Genomic DNA, 23,536 nt, shown 5'->3' with positions numbered 1-23,536 from the left:
AAAAAAAAAAAAAAAAAAAAAATCTTCTGCTTTCATTTGTTTTCTTCAGCACCGATTCTAAAGTTCACATTTTCCAATACACACCTCAGCACATAAAGAGAAAACAAAAAAACAAATCAAGCCTGTAAAAGCAGACACACATTCTCCCCTAAGTTAACATTCATGTTTCCGAGCCTTGCATGAACCCATGTAATCTACTAATTGTTTGCAACCAGATTACTGATAAAACAGTAAAAATAAATAAATAAATAAATATCATGAAAATGCAGATGATCACTTAGGTCTGTACAGCTGGCCTCTGTGGTGGCTATGTGGCAGAGAGGAAGCTTTGCTAGGCCTGTGGGAGAGCAGAGGAGCCGTGGTGGTGCCACTCACCCATAGCTGTGTCATAGGAGTTTGGGAAGCTCTTGTCTATTCTCTGCCTCATAAACACCCAGGAGTTTTTCTGGAACGTACACTCGATGATCTTATTGTCATACTGCTTCAGCTCCTTTAACACCTGCACAGGAGGAACAAAAGAGGAGCATTACATGTTAGGAGCAGTATCTCTCTCACACCTAGGCACACACACACACACACACACACACACACACACACACACACACACACACACACACACACACACACACACACACACACACACACACACACACACACACACACACACACACACACACACACACAGAGACAAGAAACAGACGTGAAAAGGAAACACTAGTTCTTGGCTGAGCCAAGGGGGGAGGGGGTAAAAAGAAATATAGGGAGAAAGGAGAGAAATGACACTCTCATAAAACACACAAATGAACTTGCATGGATAGACACCCACCTACACAGTAAACAGTAATTATAGACACATGTACACACATGCATGCCCGCACGCACTCGCACGCTACAGTGGAGATGATCCTCCCTCGTTTGGCAAGGAGAGAGGAGCTCCAGTACTGTTTGGACCAGGCTGTTATCACACCCCAGTTGTAACCGTGAGATTCTGGCAGCCATTTCGGACTCTAGCTTGGTGTTGTGCGTAAACCTGCCAAATAAACTCCATTACGGCTCCAGTCTGTACCACGGTTTTCTCGTTTTATGCCATGCACAGAGCATCAGCACTCAGGTATGCACCTCTCATATGGTGGCCATGGCGTTACTACAGGCCTGGGTGTCTTCTTCTCGCCCAAGCTGCTTCTGATATCATCAATCATGTTTAGAACATGAATATAATAGTAAGCAAGAGTTTAGCTATACAGGTGAGCTCACCTGTAGCTCATCTGATAGAGCAGGCAGAGTAAAGTGGGTTCCATTCCCAGGGAGCACGCATACTGTCATGCTGATAAATACAAGTGATTCTGGATAAGAGCACCTACCATATGCTCTAAATGTATGTGATTCAAAAAAAAAATTTTTAAACAGTTTTTCATGGGAAAGACCAGTTGCAAGTTCATTCACTCACACGCACCCCTATGGTGGTAGTGGGAGCACAGCACTGTGATGGCAGGTCTCATATACAGAAACCTATGGTCCATACCCACTTCATGCAGCGTAGTCTGGTGTATTCAGCCATCAGAAGTATGAGTCACTGGCCTGAGGGGAGCTGACCTTGGCGCCCCTGCTTGTGGGAGCACACCTTTACGGCCTGCCTGCCTCCTCCCGTTTGAGTGTGAGAGAGCAGCCACCCCCCCAACCCAAGGGCAGTTTTATTTGCGAGGATGCCCTTCTTCCTCTGAGGCAGGCAGCAGTCCAAGGCTCTGCAAGAAGCTCCAGGGAGATCATGCAGACTGCTGCAGGCCGCTTCAATAAGTGTGGAGAAAGGAAGGTATAGATGATACAACATGGGACAACATGCAACAATGTGCCCAATTCTGTGATGAAATTGAAGACGGGTAAAATACCATTAGATGCCAAGCAGGCATGAGAACAGCATAATCTGTAAAGTTCAACTAATCAGAGTTGGAGTCCTTATCTGAGTAATTTTCAATTTTCTGTTCTCTTAAGAGCCATAATGGAGTATCCCACAATCTATTTAAAGCAAGCATTTGAACTGGTAGCAGTGACACTGGTAATTAGGCTGTACTCTCTGCAGTAAGGTCAGAGCCTGCTTGTTTGGGAAGCCCCAAGCTTTTAGTCTGACCCATAGGGACGTGTGGAGCATTACTTAGCACAGAGAAAGTAGGGAACTCAAAATACACTGTACAGTTCACTACCCAGCACACAGAAGCTACAGGGTACAGACTTCAGAACACAGCACAGAGACTGCATGGTATAGCACAGAGACTGAAGAACATATCACATGCTGAAGGGTACAGCATAGAAACTGTAGAACACAGCACAGAGGATGCAGGGTACAGCACAGTGTCTGAGGAACACAACACAGACTGAAGAACAGCACAGTGGCTGTACATCACACCACAGCGGCTGAAGAACAACAGAGAGACTGCAGATCACAACACAGAGACAACAGAGTCAAGTATTGAAAACCCATTTTTCATGGAAGATGAAAGGACCACACCTCATACCTCTCCAAGACAATCAAACAGTTTTCATTACAGTGCTTTCTAGAATTTTCCAGTGTTATTATCCATTATATTGTGTGCTCCACAGAAAACTATTACACGTCCTACACTGGTAATGGGGCAGTTAAACCATCCGTGATGACTTAATCTTAGTGAAGTTAATGATATAAACGATTTAATTTTCTTTCATTTGCTATATTCTCTACACAAGAAAACATTTCCATTAGCAGGGAGAAGAAGCACTTGTCAGAACAATGCTCAAGCCACACAAACAAGATGTCTGCACTAAATACATTAGTGGTAGTGTTCTTGTAGACAGCTAACAAGAACCCATGTGTTTAGCTGTCACTGAATTTGGTCTACGTTTCTCTCAGTCAATCACCCAATCAATTACCACTTCAGACTGCTAATTAGGTCTGATCTAATGAAGCCTGGAGAGTTTTAATGGTTCTACTGTAGACAAGTAATTAAAACAACAATTTAAAAAAAAAGTTCACATTCTGCAATGAAAATGCATACAAATATACACAGCACTTGAAAAACAGGCTAGACAACAGGCCTGGCATCGTAAAAACTCCTTTCTCCCACTCTTTACCTTAGGGTGACACTTGTTGATTTCCTTGTTATTGTGTCTAAGCTTGAAGGTCCACAACACATCTTATTCATGGATTTATGGCGATCAGAGTGAATTTCAGGAAGATACTTCATGCATATGAAATGTATTCAGTGGACACCAGATTATTAAGTGGAAAATCTGTTCAGTTAGATTTTTATGCTAATGGACTAATGCTTATTACACCAAATAATTGGTATTTGCAAAGGTACAAAATGCAAAGGTGTTTTGTGCAGTTATTCTTCTAAGTCAACACTTAGAATATGAACAGAATATGAAACTGGAATGAAAGCACCTGAGTTTAGGGAGTAGGCGAGATGCATGTTTGACTAGTATCTACTTCTCTGCCCACTTTCTTCAAATTATGGAGAATTGACTGCCATTTCCCCTGCACCCGTGTAGCCGTCTTCATTAGGCTATTACAGGATAACCTGATCTCAGACCAGTCTCCCTTGCTCTGAGATGTCTCATCAATACAAGCTCTCAAATGTTTTAGATTGTCTTTGAAATTTAGAAGTCTTTTGATTTCGAAGTCTTTGAAAGGTTTCTTATGTATTTAAATTCTCTGCATAACAGCACCTCCTTCCAGTGATGGTGTCTTTGAGGACATGATTTTCCATGTGCATGCTGATGACACATAGCAGGGAAAGAACATTACACACAGCTGACAAAGTGAAATTAATCACCAGTTCATTATAAGCTGACCGAAACCACAGAACTCCAAAAAAAACTTTCAGCTCAAACTGATACAAGCCCAGTGTCAGTGTCAATCAATCCTAACTATGATTTTGGAACAACTGAAGTCTTTATAGGCCAACTGTAAATGAATGATGACCGCTTTCTGTCAGCTCAAGTTGCCCCTCATCGCCTGTGTCTATATACAGTTGAACACACCAAACAGACTACAGCCAATGAGCCACGCATGTCTGTCCTGCGCTTGTACAAAAGAAAAGAACTCAATAGGAAGCTAAAGGTGCAGGATTCTAATAGTGACAATATTGAGTGACTCCCATCTCTTCTTGAGAGCCTTCCTTTTATGAAATCGTATACGGTAACTTTAAGGTAATGCCAAATGTTCCACCTGTTCTCTAGATACCATATTAGACTAGCACACTGCCTATGAAGTTCAAGCCACAAAGGAACATGAAAACCCTTATGCAGTTTATATCTATATTTTTATGTTTTCAGTAAAATTTAGACTGAATAGTTAATCAGAAAAAAGCCCCTTATGGCCGACCACTGATGCCAATTTAACATGCCTGATTGGACAAAATGGATGTGGACCAACTAGAGCCAAGACACCCCGCACTGATTACAGGTGACCATGGTCACCAACATCTTCCAACAGCCTGACGCCATCCGATGGCTGACAGCTGGGTCAAAAGGCCCCTAGCCATGAATTCATTTGCAACAGACTGATGCATTAGTTACAGTCACTGTACTGTCTAAATGTTTTAAATGAGTGGCATTAAACCTGATTTGGTTAGGCCTACCCCACCCTAACTTTAAATAGCCACTACTGAGCAAGCTATAATTATCAGTAGCTCTAGGCATTGGGAAACAGAAATCAATTAGTTCCAAAACCCTAATATGCAGAGTGTACATATGAACTAATTAAATTTTGAAAGTGGGCTTGCTTCTGGAATTCTACAGACTTCAGGTTTTGCATAAAACATGATTTAAAAAAAAACAAAAACAACTAAGGCTCTATTTAAAAACAGCAGAGTAGTCTGAAACTACATCAAGCTTCTACCTACCCCAAGCTCCACATAAACCTCCACCTAGTTTAAATTTTCACACAAAGCACAGGCACAAGTCTACAGTCTTCGTGAAAATGATTTTAAAAGCGAGCCACGGTCAAAATAAGCAGTTGAGAACAAATATTGATCTGATTGTAACTACTCCTCCCAAACTAGTGGCAATGTTACATTATTTTGCAGACAGCGTAATTCTGCAGAAAAGGTATGCCACACACAACAAAACATGGACTGCAGCATATGCCATTGTTTAATGAGGCTAGCAGAGCAGGCAATATGCTCGTTCATGCACGTGCACAAGCCTGAATCAAATCCATCTTTGCAGAAACTTCCACTCTTCTCACTCAGCAAGTCCCCTGTAGTTATTTGAAAAAGCAGCAGATTTGCTGTATGTATCCATAAGGAATGGGAGAATGTGGCAGAGCATTTCATACTAATGGAGCTGGCAACGTTGGCCAACGTTGCGTTGAACCCCCACCCCTGGAACAGGGGAGAAAACTTCTGCTGCAGAGGAGCGGGCTAAGTTAACTGTAGGCCTGCCAGGAGTGGCAAACACTGTGAGGGGTCTGGATACCTGCAGATTTGTCAGAGAACTCAGTGAGTCATCGTGTGTGTGTGTGTGTGTGTGTGTGTGTGTGTGTGTGTGTGTGTGTGTGTGTATGTGTGTGTGTGCGTACATGAAACAGAGAGGGCAGAGATATTGAAAGCACCCTTCGAGCCTCATCTAAAACAAAAATAGGCGGCGTCCAAAACTTGTGAATCTTCTACCAAACTGTGCTTGCACATAGTTAGATATTAATGTCGAAGGGAGACCCTTTCATGAAATGACTGATTTTACTGACAGTGGGCATGAAGCTTAATGAATGCAGACTCGGAGAGGGGGGCGTGATGTTTACAGACACAGCGTTAAGTGGGAGCTGCTTTCAGGGGCTCCTTTTTGGCTCCGTGGCAGAAGCCACTGCCTGATGTGAAAGCCCGGCATGGGTGCGAAGCCGTATTTATCTGAGATCTCACCTTTATTTGTGCAAAGGGTATGTCATAGTTGCCGACGTACAGCAGGCCTACAGTCTGAGGGATCAATCTGGTTAGAGACAGGGGGGGGGAGAGAGTGAGAGAGAAAGAGAGAGAGAGAGAGAGAGAGAGAGAGAGGGGGCTTTTTAACATCTAGAATCTATAGTTACAATTGAAATGCATGAACATACCACACACACGGATCAACATATATACATACAGAATCATGCATACAGACTTGTATTACCCACTGCATATACACAAACCCACTCATCCACCCACACACATCCACACCCCCACAGACAGTTATTCATAACACGACAGTCATCACTCTTCATAGATTCAAAGGTGCAAAATTCCCATCATCATTGAGCACTTTGATGTCTTATGATGTCTGCAAGAACACTCCCCCACTCCAGATGGCTTTGCTGGACAATCTTCTCATTAGCAACAGAATAATTTAGTTTTGATTTGCCTATGGAAAGCACCTTTTACAGCTTCTCTGTTGTACGCTATATTCAATAAACAAATAAACAAATCAATATATAGAGAGACAGATAAATGTATAATAAATAAATAAATAAATAGATAAATAGATAAATAAAATCAAGATACTTATCTATATCTATTAGCACCTCTCATGTGAATGCTCCCCACATTGCACAATATCAGTCTTCTAATACTTATGACTGTCAGGATGATGGCACTAATCAAGCCTGGACAAATCCCAGCTAAATCAGAATCTAAAGTGGAACAAATCCTGATGCAAAATGCAAATGGGATTTGATGTCGCAAAGTTTATAGGTTTTCAAATCAGGTACATGGCCTCCTCTTCCACATCAGCCTGAGTAGCTGCGCCTGGAGATCTCAGCTGTTCGTATGCAAGTGTTTAGGCCAGGCCCAGGTTAATGCAGGGGGCAGAAGTGGTGTGCGAGGACACAATGGTGTCCACATCCAAAGAAGGGTACCAGAGGGGTGGGGGACCAAACACCCATTCCAGCCAGGTCAATGAGCTTCTATATTAAGAAAGGGAAAGCTTAGGGAAAGGAAATCTTTTACAGTATTAGTTTATATAAAATAGTACAACGAACACACACACACAAATTGTTTATGCCCCATTTCAGTGCTTCCGGAATATGTGTGGAGGCTTGTTTAATCCCAGCAAGACACTACAGCGACAATGAGAGGCTTTAGGTATCATGACAGCCTAAACATAGAGAGGAGCCCTGGAGGAGTTGCTGCTGATCTGAGAGCAACATAGCTGTGGTGGCAATGGTGGTTAAGGTCAAGGTCTGAATAAAGGGAGACTGATCCATGAGCAGCCCCGAGTGTAAAAAAACAACAACTCCACCCACGGCTGACCTCAGCCACCTTAAAAGATAACAGGTTAAGCAAGCAGGATATAATCCAATTTGGTTTCTGTTCTTTATCAAGGCAGAATCAGGCAAGCTGTCAGTGTGACCCTTTGCAGATATGTCCATGAAAGGACACAAATGCGGTGCGGTCATAGTCATGGAAGAGACTTTTCATCTCTTCCCCCCCCCATTCACTGTAGAAATAAAAAATAAGATGCATCATACATTGCTGGGGTGGGGGGGCTTTTCTGAGAATGTCTGATATGGTGTTTAAAGATGATTCCTGTTGAAGAGAATGGCTCAAGTTTGTGCCCATCCTCTGCAGAATTCTCCTCAGGGACTAGTTCTGGCTGAGATGCGGCTGCTGCAGTTACTCCATTCAGCATTCCTGAATATCTGAATATCCTGTGATATTTTACTGCACTGTGGGAGAGGTCATTTTAAGAGCATGTGTTAATGACTAACAATAATGGGGGGGGGGGGGGGGGGGAATGACGACTTGATTCATTTTAGTATCACTGAGCATGTCGATGATGCTGCAACACATACAGTCCATGTATGTTGTGCTGCATGGATGCCACCATTATCTTCACTGGACTGGACTAAAAGAGAGAAGTTCATGTGGCAGCATAGCAGCTAACATGGTCGGGAAAACGTGTCGGGCTGAAAATGGCAACAAACCAACATACACCCCTGCCTTCACACTCGGAAAAACACTCAGTGGTTATTAGTCTTCTGGGGGAAAGTCTCATCAAGTGTTTCCTGCCAGGCTATTTTTCTGATGCACATTTGTATTTTTACCTGAAGTGTTTTGCAGCTCCATTTTGGATGTACAGAACACCAGCACTTTCTCCTGCTCATGGTCTTATGTTTAGATAAATAAATATGTAATGATCACACTGGAGCACTCTTCTCATCTAATATGGATCATATTCCGGCGGCCAGCAGACAGCAGGGCCTCGGGTTCAAAAGAGCTGCACACAGTTGGAGGAACCTTGAGGCTTTCATGGTGCTGGAGAGTTTTAAACACTGCTGGTTATCAAGTGTTCTGTAGTTAGCTACTTGTGTCAGTTAGCTCTCAGAATGTACAAACTAAAACTAATGTTCTCTTGAAGCCACTTGGCCTGGTGTTTCTCAACATTACCTGGCTGTAGTCTATTACTTTTAGCATACAATGGATTTATTTTATATATAGCTAGAAGGGATGCTGATAAAATGATGAAAAATGAAAAATGAAAGGGTTAATTAGAAGTGAGGGGAGTTGATGATGGCGGTTTTGACCTGGCCTGACCACATGCACTTTGGTTTGATTAATCACATCTGAGAGTGCCGGTGCGCATGCGTGCATCGTAAATGTAACACAGTCAGCATCCAATTATCATATGGGACAAATAACTTCTCTAATTTGCTGTTCATCAAGTAGCCAACAAGCAACAGCTCTCTGTCTGACAGACTGCATAAATAACCCTGTCTCACTTCTCTTGCATCTGAATGTTTCACAGCGAAAAGACAAAAAAAAAAAAAAAAAAAAAAAAAAAAAGGAATACATTGTGTTTAAATACGTCAGTGGAAATCAAGAAAGGGAAGCAGAAGTCAAAGCTAATCAGTATTCCAGGGGCATTATACACTCAACAATCACCCTCTTCTCTGTCTCTCTATCTCTCCCGTTGAAAGAGATCTGGGGCACAGTGGGGCCATGTCTGATTTGTAGATTGTTGTCTTGGAATACCCTTGGCATATAGGACTCCTGCAGTAAGACATCCATGATTTCAGGTACTGACAATTCCAAGGGCTGAAGGAGCATGCAGAAATTATATTCACAGCCAATTGGCAAAGGCAGACTCACTATTGTTTAAGAAGAATCCATTGCCGTCACATCCAGTGGCTGATACTGTGGACTCCTCCAAATGTATTCACTTAAGACTGTTATTAAATTAGTAAATTATTAGTCATTCCCTTTGTCGCCAGCATGCAGATGACAGTCTATCGTGATTGAACCAATCTAGTGCATGCTGGTGACGGTTTCCTGCCCACTGTGATGGGGGGAGGATTCTCAACATCTTCTGTCCCAGATGGTCATGATGATGAAATCAAGACAAAATGAGGTGTGAGGTCTCCCTTAGCGCTGAGCAAACAGGCACCATGCGTCCATCCATATCGCGGCTTTTTCTCCCCTGTTCTCTCGCGGGCCGCACTGCTCACCTTCCCTCTCTTCTCCGATCGCTTCTGTTTCCCTTTCGCTCGCCATTTCAGACCCATATTTATAACATTATCTACAAGCAGGCATGCACAGAAGCCTGTATCAAACCATGGCAAAACACCACACCCTGGCAACAAGAGGATAATTCATTTCAGCAGTGGAACAAATGAGACTCAAAAGTTTGTTTGGCTGCATGTCTGCACGTTGACTGTGTTTGGAAGTGTGTTTCAGCTGGGGACAAACAGGTGCCAGGGGAGAACAGCAGGACCAACTGCTGAGATTTAGGTATTCAGGCCTACATGACGGAGGGAGGAAGTCTATTCTCAGCCTGGGCCTGTAAAGCTGCTGATAAAAGTGGAACATTTGGAGAGCCAGTGGCCATTTCATCCGCACAGGTTTAATTGGGATCGGAGTTGAGCAACAGCACGTCAGCATAACTAAAGCAACTTTAGAAGCCAAAGTCTAAATTTTGAAGTTTAAAGTGGCATTTTGTAGAAAGCTGGCTTATCAACCAATAGATTCTTTTGCTGCCAATAGTGGCTAAATAAGCTTATAAATAAGGCCTACATTTCACACATCTTAGGATGGTTAGACTTACCACTTGACAAACTGAACTGGGTGTGTTAAAACAAGACCAAAAACAACAGTGCATGTGATCTCCAGGTATGGTACCAACAACAATTACGCACAGAACCTGCAGTACACACTGAAAGCCAAAGCGCAAAGTCATGCCTGGAGCTCCTTGCAGAATCTACCCTGAGAGACCGGAGCCGCCTGCAGTCGCTCTCTTCAGCTCTCAGCCCCCACGTCTTTGTCGTCGCACTGTTCTACAAGCCCTTTGAAAAATAACAAGAGGGAGGCGGGAGACTGGAGTGCACACAGGCAGCCGGGAAGGAGAGGAAGAGGAGGCACAGTGTGGGAGGAAGAGACGAGCACCCGTCAACCTCCTGTTTCTCGGCAGAGGCGGAGACGGAGGCCTAACCTCGGGCCTCTTCTACACAGGCGCTTCGGGAGCGAGGACCCTCCCACCGGCAAGATCGTGTGTGCCAACACACACAACGATCAGCTGCCAGGTTTGAGAGCATCAGCAACAGGCATAGAAACCAGCAGAGCATAGGCAAATGGCATTTTGGACATCAGACATTAATGTCCCATGTGCACATTTTTTTAAGCACCTCAAAGACCACCCCAGAAAAAACAATATGCACTACCATACTGAGATTTTTCAGTGTGTGTGCGTGCACGCATGTGTGCTTGTGTGTATGCATATGTGCATGCATGTGCATGTGGGTGGATGGGTGTGCATACAGGGATATGCTGACGGCTCAGTGGTGGTTCAGTTCAGTCATGGGTAGAAGAGATCTGCATCCACTTGAGGGGTATTGATCTGTTTACTGAAACTGTACATCCTGTCAACACCTAGACTCCTCCAAAAACCTCCCAGCACCTCCCAAGCTACCACACACACCCCCACACAATCATCAAGAAGGCAATATATGTATATGTATTTGTGTGAGAAAGATCTCTTTTTTTTTGGGCCATCAATGTTCCTGATGGTAGGGTGTGAATCCTGGCCATCATTAACACAGGTTTAAGGGAGTCATGACAACCCCCTGTAATGCCACCTCAGCCCCGTGATGAGCCTCAAAACACTATCAGCCAGAAAAAAGAAAAACAGAAAGAGAGAGAGAAGGTTTCAAGAAGACGCCTCGAGCAGCAGGTTACCTAAGCCGAGAAACATCCTGCTGGGGTCTAGCTGCCTGCTGAATTCACAGGCATCTCAAACCATGCCCCCTCCCAAAGAGAAGGAGGTCAGTTTCTTGGGCACAATAACAATCATAATAACACATGGGCCTGTGGGTGAACAGGTGGGCCGATTTTCATTTGAGCCACAGCAACAGTAATATCATCCAGTGTCCAGGGATGTGAATTCAGTTAATCTGAATTAAGTTTACTGCTACTACCTGCACATGACTATGTAATATTCCTCCTCTCTCATACATCTACATAAACACACAAACATCAAAATATTTCTCCAGCACAGTCACAAAAATCTCAAAAATATATCTGCCATACAAATGTTCCAATGTTCAAAAAAAGGCTTCAGAGAGAATATACTATGGCGTACATTTAAGAGGTGTGTGCGTATGTGCGTGTTTTGTTGATGGTCTTTGTTGGGGCTTTGGAGAGGCTTGTTGCCATGGCGAGAGGGACTCACCCTTCCCCTCCAACCTTGGAGATCTTCAGTCGGAAGTCCACAGAGTTGTGGCTAGGAGGCTTCCATTTAAGAATGTCCTCACAGCGGCCCGGCTTATATTTCTGCTCAGATAGAGAGAGCGAGAGAGAGACAGAGTGTGAGAGTGTGTGAGTGAGAAATAGGTTTTAGAGCTTTTAATATTTAACACAAATAAATATATTAATATATTGAAAGTCAAAGGATCTCTTTGATTTTATGATCAACAGTAACGGCAACAGCAACTGCGCACTGATTTGATGTTCCATGATAAATGTAAAGATATTTGCCACTTCTCCCTAAAAACCCTAAAAATTCAAACATATCTTTCATCTTTCAGTATAAATTTGAGCTCCAAAACAAAATAAAACCAGAATCAGTACAGTGCACACACTCCCGGATGAATAAGGATATTTTTTAGTGGTCCTACCCGTAGACCTACCCATAGTAGAAAGCTCTGGTCCTTTCCCTTCTCCAGCAACACAGGGGCCGGGGCACCCAGTACCCAGTGCTGGGGCCTTTTGGGGCCTGGTCCCAGGAACACTGTGCTCCTCAAGCCCATTTTACACTAGCTGCAATATCTGTGCTGCTTGCCACATCGACATGATCTCTGTTGTTGTTAACAGATATTTTATTATCCTTGGCGAGGCAGTAGGCTACCATAAAGCTCATCCCCTTTACCATCGTCACTGCAGGATTAGTTTTCATTGCTTCTCTATATACATGGACTACCTCAGTCAGTCGAGCCCGATGAGAAATAACAAGAATGGAATAGCTGGGACTTGCCACACTGGCGGCACCATTTCCAGTGCAACATGGCCCGAAGCTACAGGCTGACACAGTACTGAGTGATCCAGATCCAGAACAAGAGGCAAATAAGTGATCCTAGGCCATAGGAAACCACAGAGCACAAGCTCAACTTTTGAACAGGGCGGCAGACAAGGAAGCGGAATCCATAATACTTTGGTGCTTTGTGTTCTATTAGACAGTCTATACGCAGCTCGTCAGGGTCAGTAACAGTGTATCAAAGGTTCTGGAGAACAGCACAGACCAATCCTCCCTCATCCTCCTGTGAGCTGCTGAACACTTTTTATATCTGAAGTTTGAAAGTCTTGTTTCTAGCCTTACATTGAAGTTTTTCATTAAACTTTGAAAAAAACGTTGACATTTGGCCTAACTTCCACACCTGGAGAATTCCGTCGCTAAGCAATGAGCAGCAGTCAGGGCCTGATGTGTGTAACTTAGCAACCACACAGGCACTGATGGCTCTTAAAGGGGCGATAACACTTTTTCACGCTCACATGCTGGAAAGTGGGTGAGCCTCGGCATGGGCAATAAAACCCTCTGAGCACGCTCAGATGATTTGCAAATTCCCTCCAAGCAAAATTGTAATGGCTTCAGTCAGGTTTATGCGAGAAAAGTTCATTATGCTAGAAACTTGGAATGTATTTGAGAAAGCACTGCCCATTTTAATGGAGAGAGTGTGAAAACACTACTGAGTGAAAATCGGTTTGGGAAATACAGCCATTAAACAGTGTTAATACACTAACTTGGTCTAAACATGTTTACTAAATATGATTTAGATCAAACACAAAGTTATCAGTAGTGACAATGTGTAAACAATAATGATATAACCAGAACAAATAGCATAATTGTTTATAATCTGACATTGTTTATAATCTGACACATTAAATTAACAATGTGTGAAAAAAAACCCCCAAAAAACAGGCAAGTTGCCCATGAATCGTCCAGTGAGGTCTTGTTTAACAAGATCTTTGCGTCAACCATGGATAGAATGTAGGTATATAGGCTACACAAAAAATCCACATGAACTCCAAAGAATTAATCTACTTAATCATTATGGATGATTCTAGGGTACAGGTTTGAGGGCTGTAATGTACCAGTGCTTTAAAATGGAAATACAGGTTATCCACTAATTTTTTAACTTTACAGAGAAAATCATCATGGCCAGCATTCATCAATCTCTTCACATTCAATTTGTACTAAGCAGTATCAAACAAAACACAGCTTCATATCCTCTACAAAAACAGACATTTAGTGAGGTCATTCATTCTATGAAGAAACAGGTGTCAATTTTATTTAAAGGAGGGCAGCAAATGTTGTATCTGCTGGTTTTAGCCCTTGCTCAGTGAGTAAAATGGGTCGTTCCAGACATTATACCGAAGGAGAAAGAACTTTGATCAAGAAGTTGATTGGAGAGGGGAAAGCATATAAAGAAGTGTAGAAAATAATTGGCTGCTCAGCTAAAATGATCTCAAATGCTTTAAAATGGCAAACAAAACCCAAAACATGTAGTAGGAAAAGAAATGCTACCATCCATGTAGCTCATAGAATAACAAGAATGGCAAAGAAGCAATCCTCATCCAATGATCAGCTCCAGGGAAATCAAAGAAGATCTTCAGTTACCTGTGAATACTGCAACAATCAGAAGATGCCTACGTGAAGCCAAACTATTTGCAAGAAACCCTCGTAAAGTACCATTGCTGAAAAAAAGATGTGTTGAAAAGGTTACAGTTTGCCAAAGAACACACTGACTGGCCTAAAGAGTAGTGGCGCAACATTCTATGGGCAGATGAGGGCATGATTGTTATAATACGGTCTAAAGGCCACAGACAGTTTGTGAGATGACCCATAAACACTGAATTCAGGCCACAGTACACTGTGAAGACTGTAAAACATGGAGGTGCAAGCATAATGGTTTGGGGATATTTCTCATACTTTGGAGTCGGACCCATGTATCGCATACCAGATTGAATATACAAAAATACTGGAAGAGGTCATGCTGAAGAAGAAATGCCCTTGAAATGGGTGTTTCAGCAGGAAAATGACCCCAAACACACCAGACCAAGAAGACTGACGTAATGAAGTGGCCAGCCCAATCCCCAGACCTCAATCCGATTAAGAATCTGCAGCGTGACATCAAAAATGCTGTTTTTGATGCAAAACCCAAAAATGCAGAAGAACTGTGGAATGTAGTCCAGTCAGCTTGGGCTGGAATATCTGTTTGCCGTTGTCAGATGTTAGTTGACTCCATGCAACACAGATGTAAAGCAGTTATCAGACATAAAGGCTAAACAACTAAATATTAGTTCAGTGATCAACAGAAAAGCTAAATCTGTAAACAACTTCAAGTTTATACTGTAAATATTCGAGTTTGTAAATGAAAATGAAGACACTGCTGGTTTTTTTTTTGAACAACCCATTACTTTTTCTTCTTCATTTTCAGTTTAAATACTTCATTCATTTTTTCATTTGGAATCGAATGTGCAGTGCTCCCAGTGCCTTTGTGTATATGGAAATAAATGCTATTATGAGGATTGAGCTTTTTCTCAGTTGATTTAAACACACTGCTATTATTTTGCATATAACTGTATATCTGCCTCGGTCTGTTCGATTAGCTGCCCATTAGCGTAGATACATTGAATACCCATTTGCTTCAGATGTTTGTTCAGGTATCTCCAGGGATGCCTGAAATCCTGTCACTAGTCCCCAATACAACAGAGCCATTCTCTCTTCTCAGCCCTGATCATAGAGGAGGCACAAGCTGGCACAGAAAGACAGTGTGAGAGTGAGTGCCTATTAGGGAAGATATCTCCATACATTTCCTAAATGGCATGGGTTAAAACTGCTCAAGGTCTTGATATTGGAATGCTGGCATCGCCAGGTTTGTGCAAGGAGAGAGAAATATAATTTTCAGCTGTTTAGAAGTTAAGAGGTCTGAATTTGACTTAAAAATGAACATCACCACTATCTAATGCAGGCAAGACATGCATGAATAATATTACTGCTGTGCTGCACCATCCTGGAGGAGACTCACCTTATCTAAATGAGACGAAAGTATTAGCTTTAAGGACAAGTGCAGTGGGTATGTGCACTACTAGTTCTGACTGAAAGGACTCGAAGCTTCATTTCAGAGTTAGCTCTGGAAAGTGAGAGACCAAACCAAGAATGGGACAAAGAGACAGATGGATGGAAAGATGTGGGGAGTTGGGGGCAAAAACAGAGAGATAAGAGAAAGGGAGCAAGGAAGAGAACAATCTAGAAGACAAAAGGTATCCTCTTTGCTAAATATCTGACGCAGTGGTGAGTGTGGGCGAGAGGTTTTGAAAAGCAGCTGGTTGCAGTTCCCTCATGCCCCTAGGGTAGGTAGGCCTGACAGGAGAGAGGCTTGTACCACATTGTAGTCTGCACAGGCTCATGATATGAACACAGCACCCTGCGGATGGAACTATAGGAGGGTTTGCTTCGGCTTTGCAGAGCCAGGAACATATTACATAAGGAGACAGGCCACTGTAAAAGACGAATGTGATCGCAATAGTTCACTGAACATTGAACTTCCTTTTCAATAAGAAGAGCCCAAATTCCTTGGTGCTGAAGGACTGCATTGCATGATCATACTAATGTATGTGTGAAAGGGCCTCATCACCTGCTTAGGCCGGGATAAGATTGCAAAAACAAAACAAAACGAAACGATGACAATGTAAAATGAAGTTTACAAGAATCCATAAATAAATAGATGTGCAAACTTTCAATGTAAAAAGATCAGAGTAGTGAGTTCACATATAGTCCAGTCCAAATCCCCCCATACAAAAAAGGAACACCACCACAAAAAAAAAAAAAAACTTTCATGTTTCCCTGGTATTACTTATTCTGTCTTGCTGGTTCCTTATTCTCACAATGCTTAGTGCTTCACACACAAGACTTCATAATAAATATCAATCCCTATTATAAAGTAGTATCTAATTAATGCCTCATATCGGTCTCATTACACATAACAAAGAACTAATAGTCTTGACATTGCAAGTGTCACACAAACAATGAAGCGGCTAAATCTTTCAAGGCTTGAATTCAGAAAGCAAGACAGAGCTCAGTGCCACTGTATTAAATGGGAAAGGCACCAGCTGGGCATCCATAACTACCATGCATTTAACTTAAAAAAATTTATAAATAAAAATCCCTTTACCCATGAAAGTTTTTCAATTACTTTAATAATATTCCACACCACAAGAACACCAGGATATTACAAATTCTTAATCTGCAATTTTGAACATTACAAATGCAACTGAAGAATGTCACATTCCAATTTCAATATAGTGTGCAAGCTTGTTCATTAGTGAGATGATTGCAGTTCACTGAAACCTCTGTTAAGTCTAGACATAAAACAGCTCCGTTAAGAAAGCCTCATTCAGACTTGCAGCTCAAATCTCCTCTGATTGTTGGTGCAGTGCATCACGGGTGGCATGCCCACTGGGTACATTTAGTACATGCTATAGTACATGCCAGACGTAGATTTGGTGATCCCGATGCTGACTGTTTGATTCTAGTATCTTTGCTGAACTGTGATGTGGAGAATCTTAAACAGTAAGATCGCCTGGCATAAATATTATCCGTTCCTTTTTTTCCAGCGGATTCTCCATTGTTGGCTCTACAGTAACGCAACAGCAGCAGCTGCACACTGATGCATACACACAGATATCCACAGGGGAGCTGCACGGCGCCTCAGAGTGAGGTCAGGTTCTGGACTACTACACTAACGCCCGCTCCCACAGCACTGGGTGAACAGCCGCAGGTCAGCTGGATGTGCTGCTCTCGACAGTCGCTCAGGGAATGCTGCTGCCGAGCTCAGCCCCATGCTGGCCTTAATTAAGTCATCATCGAGCGAGAAATGACGTACATTATTAGATCTTCCTGAGGACAAATTATGCATGCTTCACTAATCCAGATAAATAATGCGGAGAGCCGGTACTAAACGAATGCTTCAGGCACTTCAGATGTTTTATTTAATTCTTTATTTTTGCTTGCTCCCTGAAGCACTGGCTCACCGTTTCAGATCATCACAAAGAGAGACAGAAAGAGAGATGTTACCTTGATTGTCCCGAAATGGCCTTCAGTGTTAATACCTGTCAGCAACTTGAAAACAAATCCCCAAAACAACCACAAGCCCCCCCCCCCCAAAAAAACCCTAAGACAAACACTCTCATCTCTCAGTTTTTAGCAGTAAGGCATGTCCAACCAGAAGCGTGGTGGGTGGGAGCGAGGGTGAAATTAATAATATCTATCTCAGTCCATGGCATCAATTACTTTAGGGCAATTTCCTTTTGTGAAGCAGAGGTGCAGGCGGACTCTACACAAGGGTAGACGTTTGATACTGTGACCCTCCATCTGATAGCCGTTGCTCATAAAACCAAATGACAAAGCTAATTTTTCTCAGGCTCCAAGGCTGTGCCCCAACCTCATATTTGGACAAACATTTACAGGGCTTTACATGAATTTGAACAGTGCAGAACAAAGTGGAGGGCAAAAGGGAAACTAGGAATGTACAGGTGTCATCTTTTAACCACACAACCATTTTTGGATCATATTTAGGATTGTGGTTGAAAGAAAAGGAGATTCTGGTGAAGGTTCGTAAACATGGTGCAAAGACTGCCATCTGGAATGTGTGTTCAACTCGCTATCATTGCCATCTGCAGTGATGACATTCTATTTTGTAATTAATACACAACTCTCTCTCTCTCTCTCTCTCTCTCTCTACATTCATGAGTGAACATAAATGCACACGGAAAATTTCCAAGCACACAAACATATCTGAAAAGAAACTGAGATGATGGGCATCTAAATGGTAGAAATAAGCTCATTTTTTTTGTAGTAATTACTCATACTGGGGTAAAGCAGCATTTCATCACAGTATTGACGCAAGGTGTCTGTTCGTCTTTTGGCTCTGTGTCTCAGTGGACAAACTCCCCTGAGACCTTTGCAATTCCTCATAAGCACCTCTCTGTCTTACTCCTTTTGGGGATGCAGCACAGCACTCCCTGATTTCAGAGCCCATTCCCATGCCTTCCTCCCAGTCCCCTCCAGGTAATCAATACATGCATATGGTCTGTTAGAAGACACACATGCATACACATCGATCTCCCACAGGTACTGTATCCTTGCTCTGCACATTCAATGTAATTTAACAGGCTTTCTCTAACTGCAAATCTAACTGTGTGCACATGTGTGTCTGTGAATTTTTGTTAAGAAAGAAAGAAAGAAAGAAAGAAAGAAAGAAAGAAAGAAAGAAAGAAAGAAAGAAAGAAAGAAAGAAAGAAAGAAAGAAAGAAAGAAAGAAAGAAAGAAAGAAAGAAAGAAAGAAAGAAAGAAAGAAAGAAAGAAAGAAAGAAAGAAAGAAAGAAAGAAAGAGTAAAAATGCACAGGTTTACAGTCACTTTCATTATTTCAATATGAATTCATCTCATGAACTGAGAGTACTCGGTCAAATAATACCCACTGGCAACTATGAAGGACTGTTGTAAGTATGAGAGATTGGTTTACTTTTTATGCCATTAAATTGAGTTCTATAATTACAGTTTTTACGAATCACTTGAATAAAAGACTGATTAACAGATGATATGCTGTACAGCCTAGCGGGATTGTGTCTGTATCTTGGGAGTCCTGCAGCTGTTGCTGTGTAAAGTTCTTTGGGCATAATATTGAATTTCAGCTGCAGAAGACACTTCCATGTCAGAAGTACATCGGATAACAGCCAATTAGAGTCTGCCACTTCACTTTATGCGCTGTTTGATGCTCTGTCTAAATGCGTAGAGAGAAATACAGAACCTAGTTTTTAAAACAGACACACACACACAAAAAAAAACAAAACACACCCACAGCACTCCTTATAGTTACTTATTGTAGATGAAAGCTGTCGGAAATGCCAAAAAAGCCTTGCTCTCCAATATTTCATGTAACACTAAAATAGAAGCTTTATTGAGGTGGAATGTATGGTGTGTCTGTGTGTATGTGACTACAGGCGACCATTAATAAGAGCTAGGGGCGAGGGCTTTGGTTGATGGCTGGTGACACTATGGCAGACATGGTCTTCCTGGAATTTTCAATAGGTGGCTGCATTATCTGAAATGTGTCGGCTTGTGCTCAATCCCACATAATCACACTCACTCTCTACTCTCCCTCCTGGGGGAAAGTATCTCTCCACGAGGGGACAACTGCCATTCTTACATCTGCTCACTTCCCCCAAGATCTGAGCCAGAGTTTATTTCTGTGAACAAACCAGATTCCCAGTTTGGAAAGATTTCACGCAACTTGTACCCTTTCAAATTGACTGAATAAGTGACTCAAGCTTTCCTCTGTGATGTAGGATGTAATACACACATTTTAGAGTGCCATACAGACCAAATGGATTAATAAACAGAAATTGGTGGGATAACTATATAAATCCATATTTATTATCTAGCAATTAGCAGAACCTTGCTTTTAGGCAATATCCACAATCAAATGCTTTCTGTGCCTTTTTATCAGGTTCTACTAGGAGATTTCTGATAATGTTTTAGTTCACATATAATTCAGCAGGGAATTGTTTCAGATCATGCCTTTGACATTTGAATGAGACTGAACGACTTAAGGGAATTTAAAAGATGGAACTGACAGCGACTGACCTGGGTTTTAGGACATTGTGATTTTGCACTACTCACTGTTTTTGGATTTTAGGTCACTATCAGACACCCTGACAATATGCTTTATAATTTCCTGACACAACTCGAAATTGACCTTTACTTCATTAGACAGTGAAGCAGCCATCTAGGTGCTGGCAGTGCGTTACTCATCTGTCCAGAGGACATCATTCTAACAATGTTGTGGAACACCCAGGTCATCCTTAGCAAACCTGAGATGGCCAGCGCAACTTTTGAAAAAAGCAGTGGTTACTTCAAAAGGTACTTTAATAGTAACCAAACAAAACACCAAATCTGTTCAGCAAATGTCTTGTAGTAGACTTTTGAACAATTATGAAAATCAAATTCAGAGATGCTTGTTAGGTGACTGCAATAATGGTGTGCGGTTTGATAAATTTTTTTTCATTATGACCTAGATGATCAGACGACATTTAAGATGTTTGTACAGAAAACCAAATAAATCCAAAAAGGGTTCCCAAACCTTTTCTTATAACTGTAATATTCTAATCACACAACCCTCTACAAAAACACTGAATTAGAGCAGAAAGTTGGATCTTAAACCAAACCCACTTGGATCCAGATAGCAGATAGACATTCATTTCTAATTACTGCACTATCTTATTTAGTTGCTAAATTATCATTGCAGGAAACCCAGGCAAATCATCCTATGGTGAAACAAGGGGAGAAAATGCACTTTGCTTACCAGATAATCTTAAAAAATGATTAAAAACTAACGTGTTTTTATCTCAATGTCCTCAAAAAAAGAAAAAAAAGAAAGAAAAAAGGTGCCCTTACTTTTCTGCCTTATCTTCTCCAGTAATTGCCCTACCTATTACCAAAAAGCACTCTTTTCACTTCTAAAAAAACCCCACAGTTGTACTCTGATCGTTTTTTTGTTTATGTGCTCAGTGATCATGGCCGGTGATTATATGCCCGTGTCGGACGTGTTTGCACTGTGTATTAATCAGATAAATGTTTTTTCCCCCTATGCAGTTCACATCCATGTATGGAAAATGAAGTACTAATTTATGATGTAGGGGAAATCCAGAGTGAGAGGATAAAATGATCCAAGAAAACCAAAGGGATATAAACCAAATGGTGTAAGGGGAAAATTAACAAGTATAAGGTAAAAAGTGATCAGTATTTTGAATAAATCAATGGTGATGTAACACTTCCCATCATAACACTGACTAACTGTGAAACAGTGACACTGTAAGAACCCTATATTAGAATATTCCTGTACTAACCCAAACTCTAGCAACTTCTACCTCCAGTTTTTCTTTCTGTCCTCAGAAATTGAGATACACAATAATGTACTGTACATGTCAACACAGTTTACATATAACTAATGCAAATTAGTGTGAACTAATCGTACATTTCTTTGAACATTAAATTGGATGGAAACACAAAATGTGGCACGACAAACACAAAACATACTGGCAAATAAACGTGATTCTGATGCCAACATGCATCAGCCTGCCGCAGAAACCACCACAGACATAAGACAAACCGTACATGTACATGGGATGTGTGAGTCATAGACCAATCCGTTCTCATACACCCACAATTATATGAAACTGCTCTGAGCCCAGCACAGAGCCCTGACTAACAGCTCGGCACAGTGCGTGACTGGAGTTTGGGGATCTGATGCAAATGCAGCACTGAGCCCTCTGACGGCTGGCATTGGTGTTATTGTAGTGCCGGGGATTGATCATGGAAGCAGGTGCAGACCCAATAACAGGCTGGTATTATGGTGTGACGGCAGCATTGGGAACATTAGTGGTTTCTTCTGTGTGATTCATCTGGACTCATGCCAAAGCAGTCATTAATAGCTTGAGACAGACAGGAACACGCCTACGTACACATTTGAACCCTTGATTCATCTTCACGATGCATGTTTATAGGCTGCTGGGGTAGGTAAGGGATGTCAGGTATTATGCTGATTATTACAAACTATGTTTCGCATGGACATGTAGTATGTCTTGCTTCTGCACAGTGCACAAATCTACAACATTGACAACAAGACAGTGGAAGTCGATTGCTTCTTGCAGTCAGGTGAAGGGGACAGATTGTTTGGGTAGCAAGTTACCACTCATCCTGAGGTGCTCCCAGCCAAGTTGAGACCCATCTACAGGTGACTGGAGAGACTAACTAATTGGTGAAAATACAACTGCTTTCTCGTAAATTCTTCAGTGCCTCAAATGTTTCTTACCTTATATAAAATGTGCTTTAAACATTTTAATATTCAAACAGCAAGCATAAGTGCCATCTGCAAGACTGCCATTTGAAATGGAGCAGAATGTTCAGTGATACAGAATGTTTTCCATGCTCTCTGGACTAGCCTTTTCAGACAGTCAGAAGAACGAGCAAAGACTGAACATCTTGTTCTGACACAGTACGAAGGACATGAGTGTCTCTCTTTACAAGGCTGCTTCATAACCAACAGCCCTAAGCACCGTTTGATGACCAGGTGAATTTAAACAAAAACATGGATCACAGAGGGTGCCATAGCGTGACAGAGAACCTAGTACATTTATAAATGCAAGACAAAATTACCATCATAACCAGATCATGGAGGATTACCAGCCCTGCAAATATTACACAGTACTTGTTATGGCTGGCAGCGGCATGTGCCTATGATAGTGTTTTTCTGTAAAGACGTGGCCACTAACAAAGTTCCTCCGTTTTCTGCCTTGGCTGAGCAATAATACTGTGTGTGATCGGGTATCAGCTGGCAAGAACCACCTCACAGATCAGACACTGCACCTACATTATCCACATGTGCAGAGACAAAAGCACATAAAGGTGGGGGCCTAGAGAGTTCTCTCTAACCCCGGCAGTGAGAGGCCTTTGCACTATATTGGCAAGTCCAACCGGACCTCAGACAGATTGATTTAATAATAATTTTTTTTTTAATTATGACATTCTAGGGCTACTCATATCCTCAGTAATTAGGCTCTTAGGACGCAGCATATTTTAAGGTTATGCTTTCTGGCCAGCTGCCTGTGGCTCAGAGCTCATGGCCACACTAAGACAGGAAAACCAGCATGAAAAATGAACCTCCCCTCTGCTCTCTCAGAGCTCAGGTTCAATATGACTTCATTCTCCCAGGCCTTTGCTGTTCAAGCCTTACATTCGCTTAGTTGGGGTGGCTGTCTTGTTCATTTACAGAAAAGTCACTCACTCTGACCAGGATCCCATGGTGCCCAGTTTCCTGGCAGTAGCAGTCACGAGCTCTGGATTCAGTACAGTTTTGCACTGGAACTGAGCCAGACTCCCATCAGCAGCGTGCACGTGTGCCATGCACGAAGGAGGAAGGTAGCAAATTCCACCTCATCACAGGCTGGTACTTATTTGTGACGCTAAGAAAACGTTGACTTGATTTTCAG

At 42.1% G+C, this 23,536-nt stretch overlaps 1 protein-coding gene across 5 annotated transcripts in view; it reads right to left on the bottom strand.

Annotated features, from left to right (window-relative positions):
- The window catches only part of rngtt (RNA guanylyltransferase and 5'-phosphatase), a 76,251-nt gene that overhangs the window by 3,841 nt on the left and 48,874 nt on the right, over window positions 1-23,536 (bottom strand). For 4 of the 5 annotated variants that reach the window (XM_081695552.1, XM_081695551.1, XM_081695550.1 and 1 more), the window contains 3 exons: window positions 11,662-11,762; window positions 5,892-5,958; window positions 376-499 (listed from right to left, as the gene is read on the bottom strand). In XM_081695552.1, the coding sequence (XP_081551678.1) occupies window positions 376-499; window positions 5,892-5,958; window positions 11,662-11,762 (292 nt within the window). Of the gene's footprint in view, window positions 1-375; window positions 500-5,891; window positions 5,959-11,661; window positions 11,763-23,536 lie in introns of those variants that run through there. The other variant, XM_081695554.1, reaches the window with a different exon arrangement.

The sequence above is a fragment of the Electrophorus electricus genome, chromosome 2 (assembly GCF_041902795.1).
Source record: "Electrophorus electricus isolate QZ-2024a chromosome 2, ASM4190279v1, whole genome shotgun sequence".
Taxonomy (NCBI): domain Eukaryota; kingdom Metazoa; phylum Chordata; class Actinopteri; order Gymnotiformes; family Gymnotidae; genus Electrophorus; species Electrophorus electricus.
The sequence above is the reverse complement of the archived record's forward strand: the minus strand, read 5'-3'. Positions and strand labels throughout refer to the sequence as shown.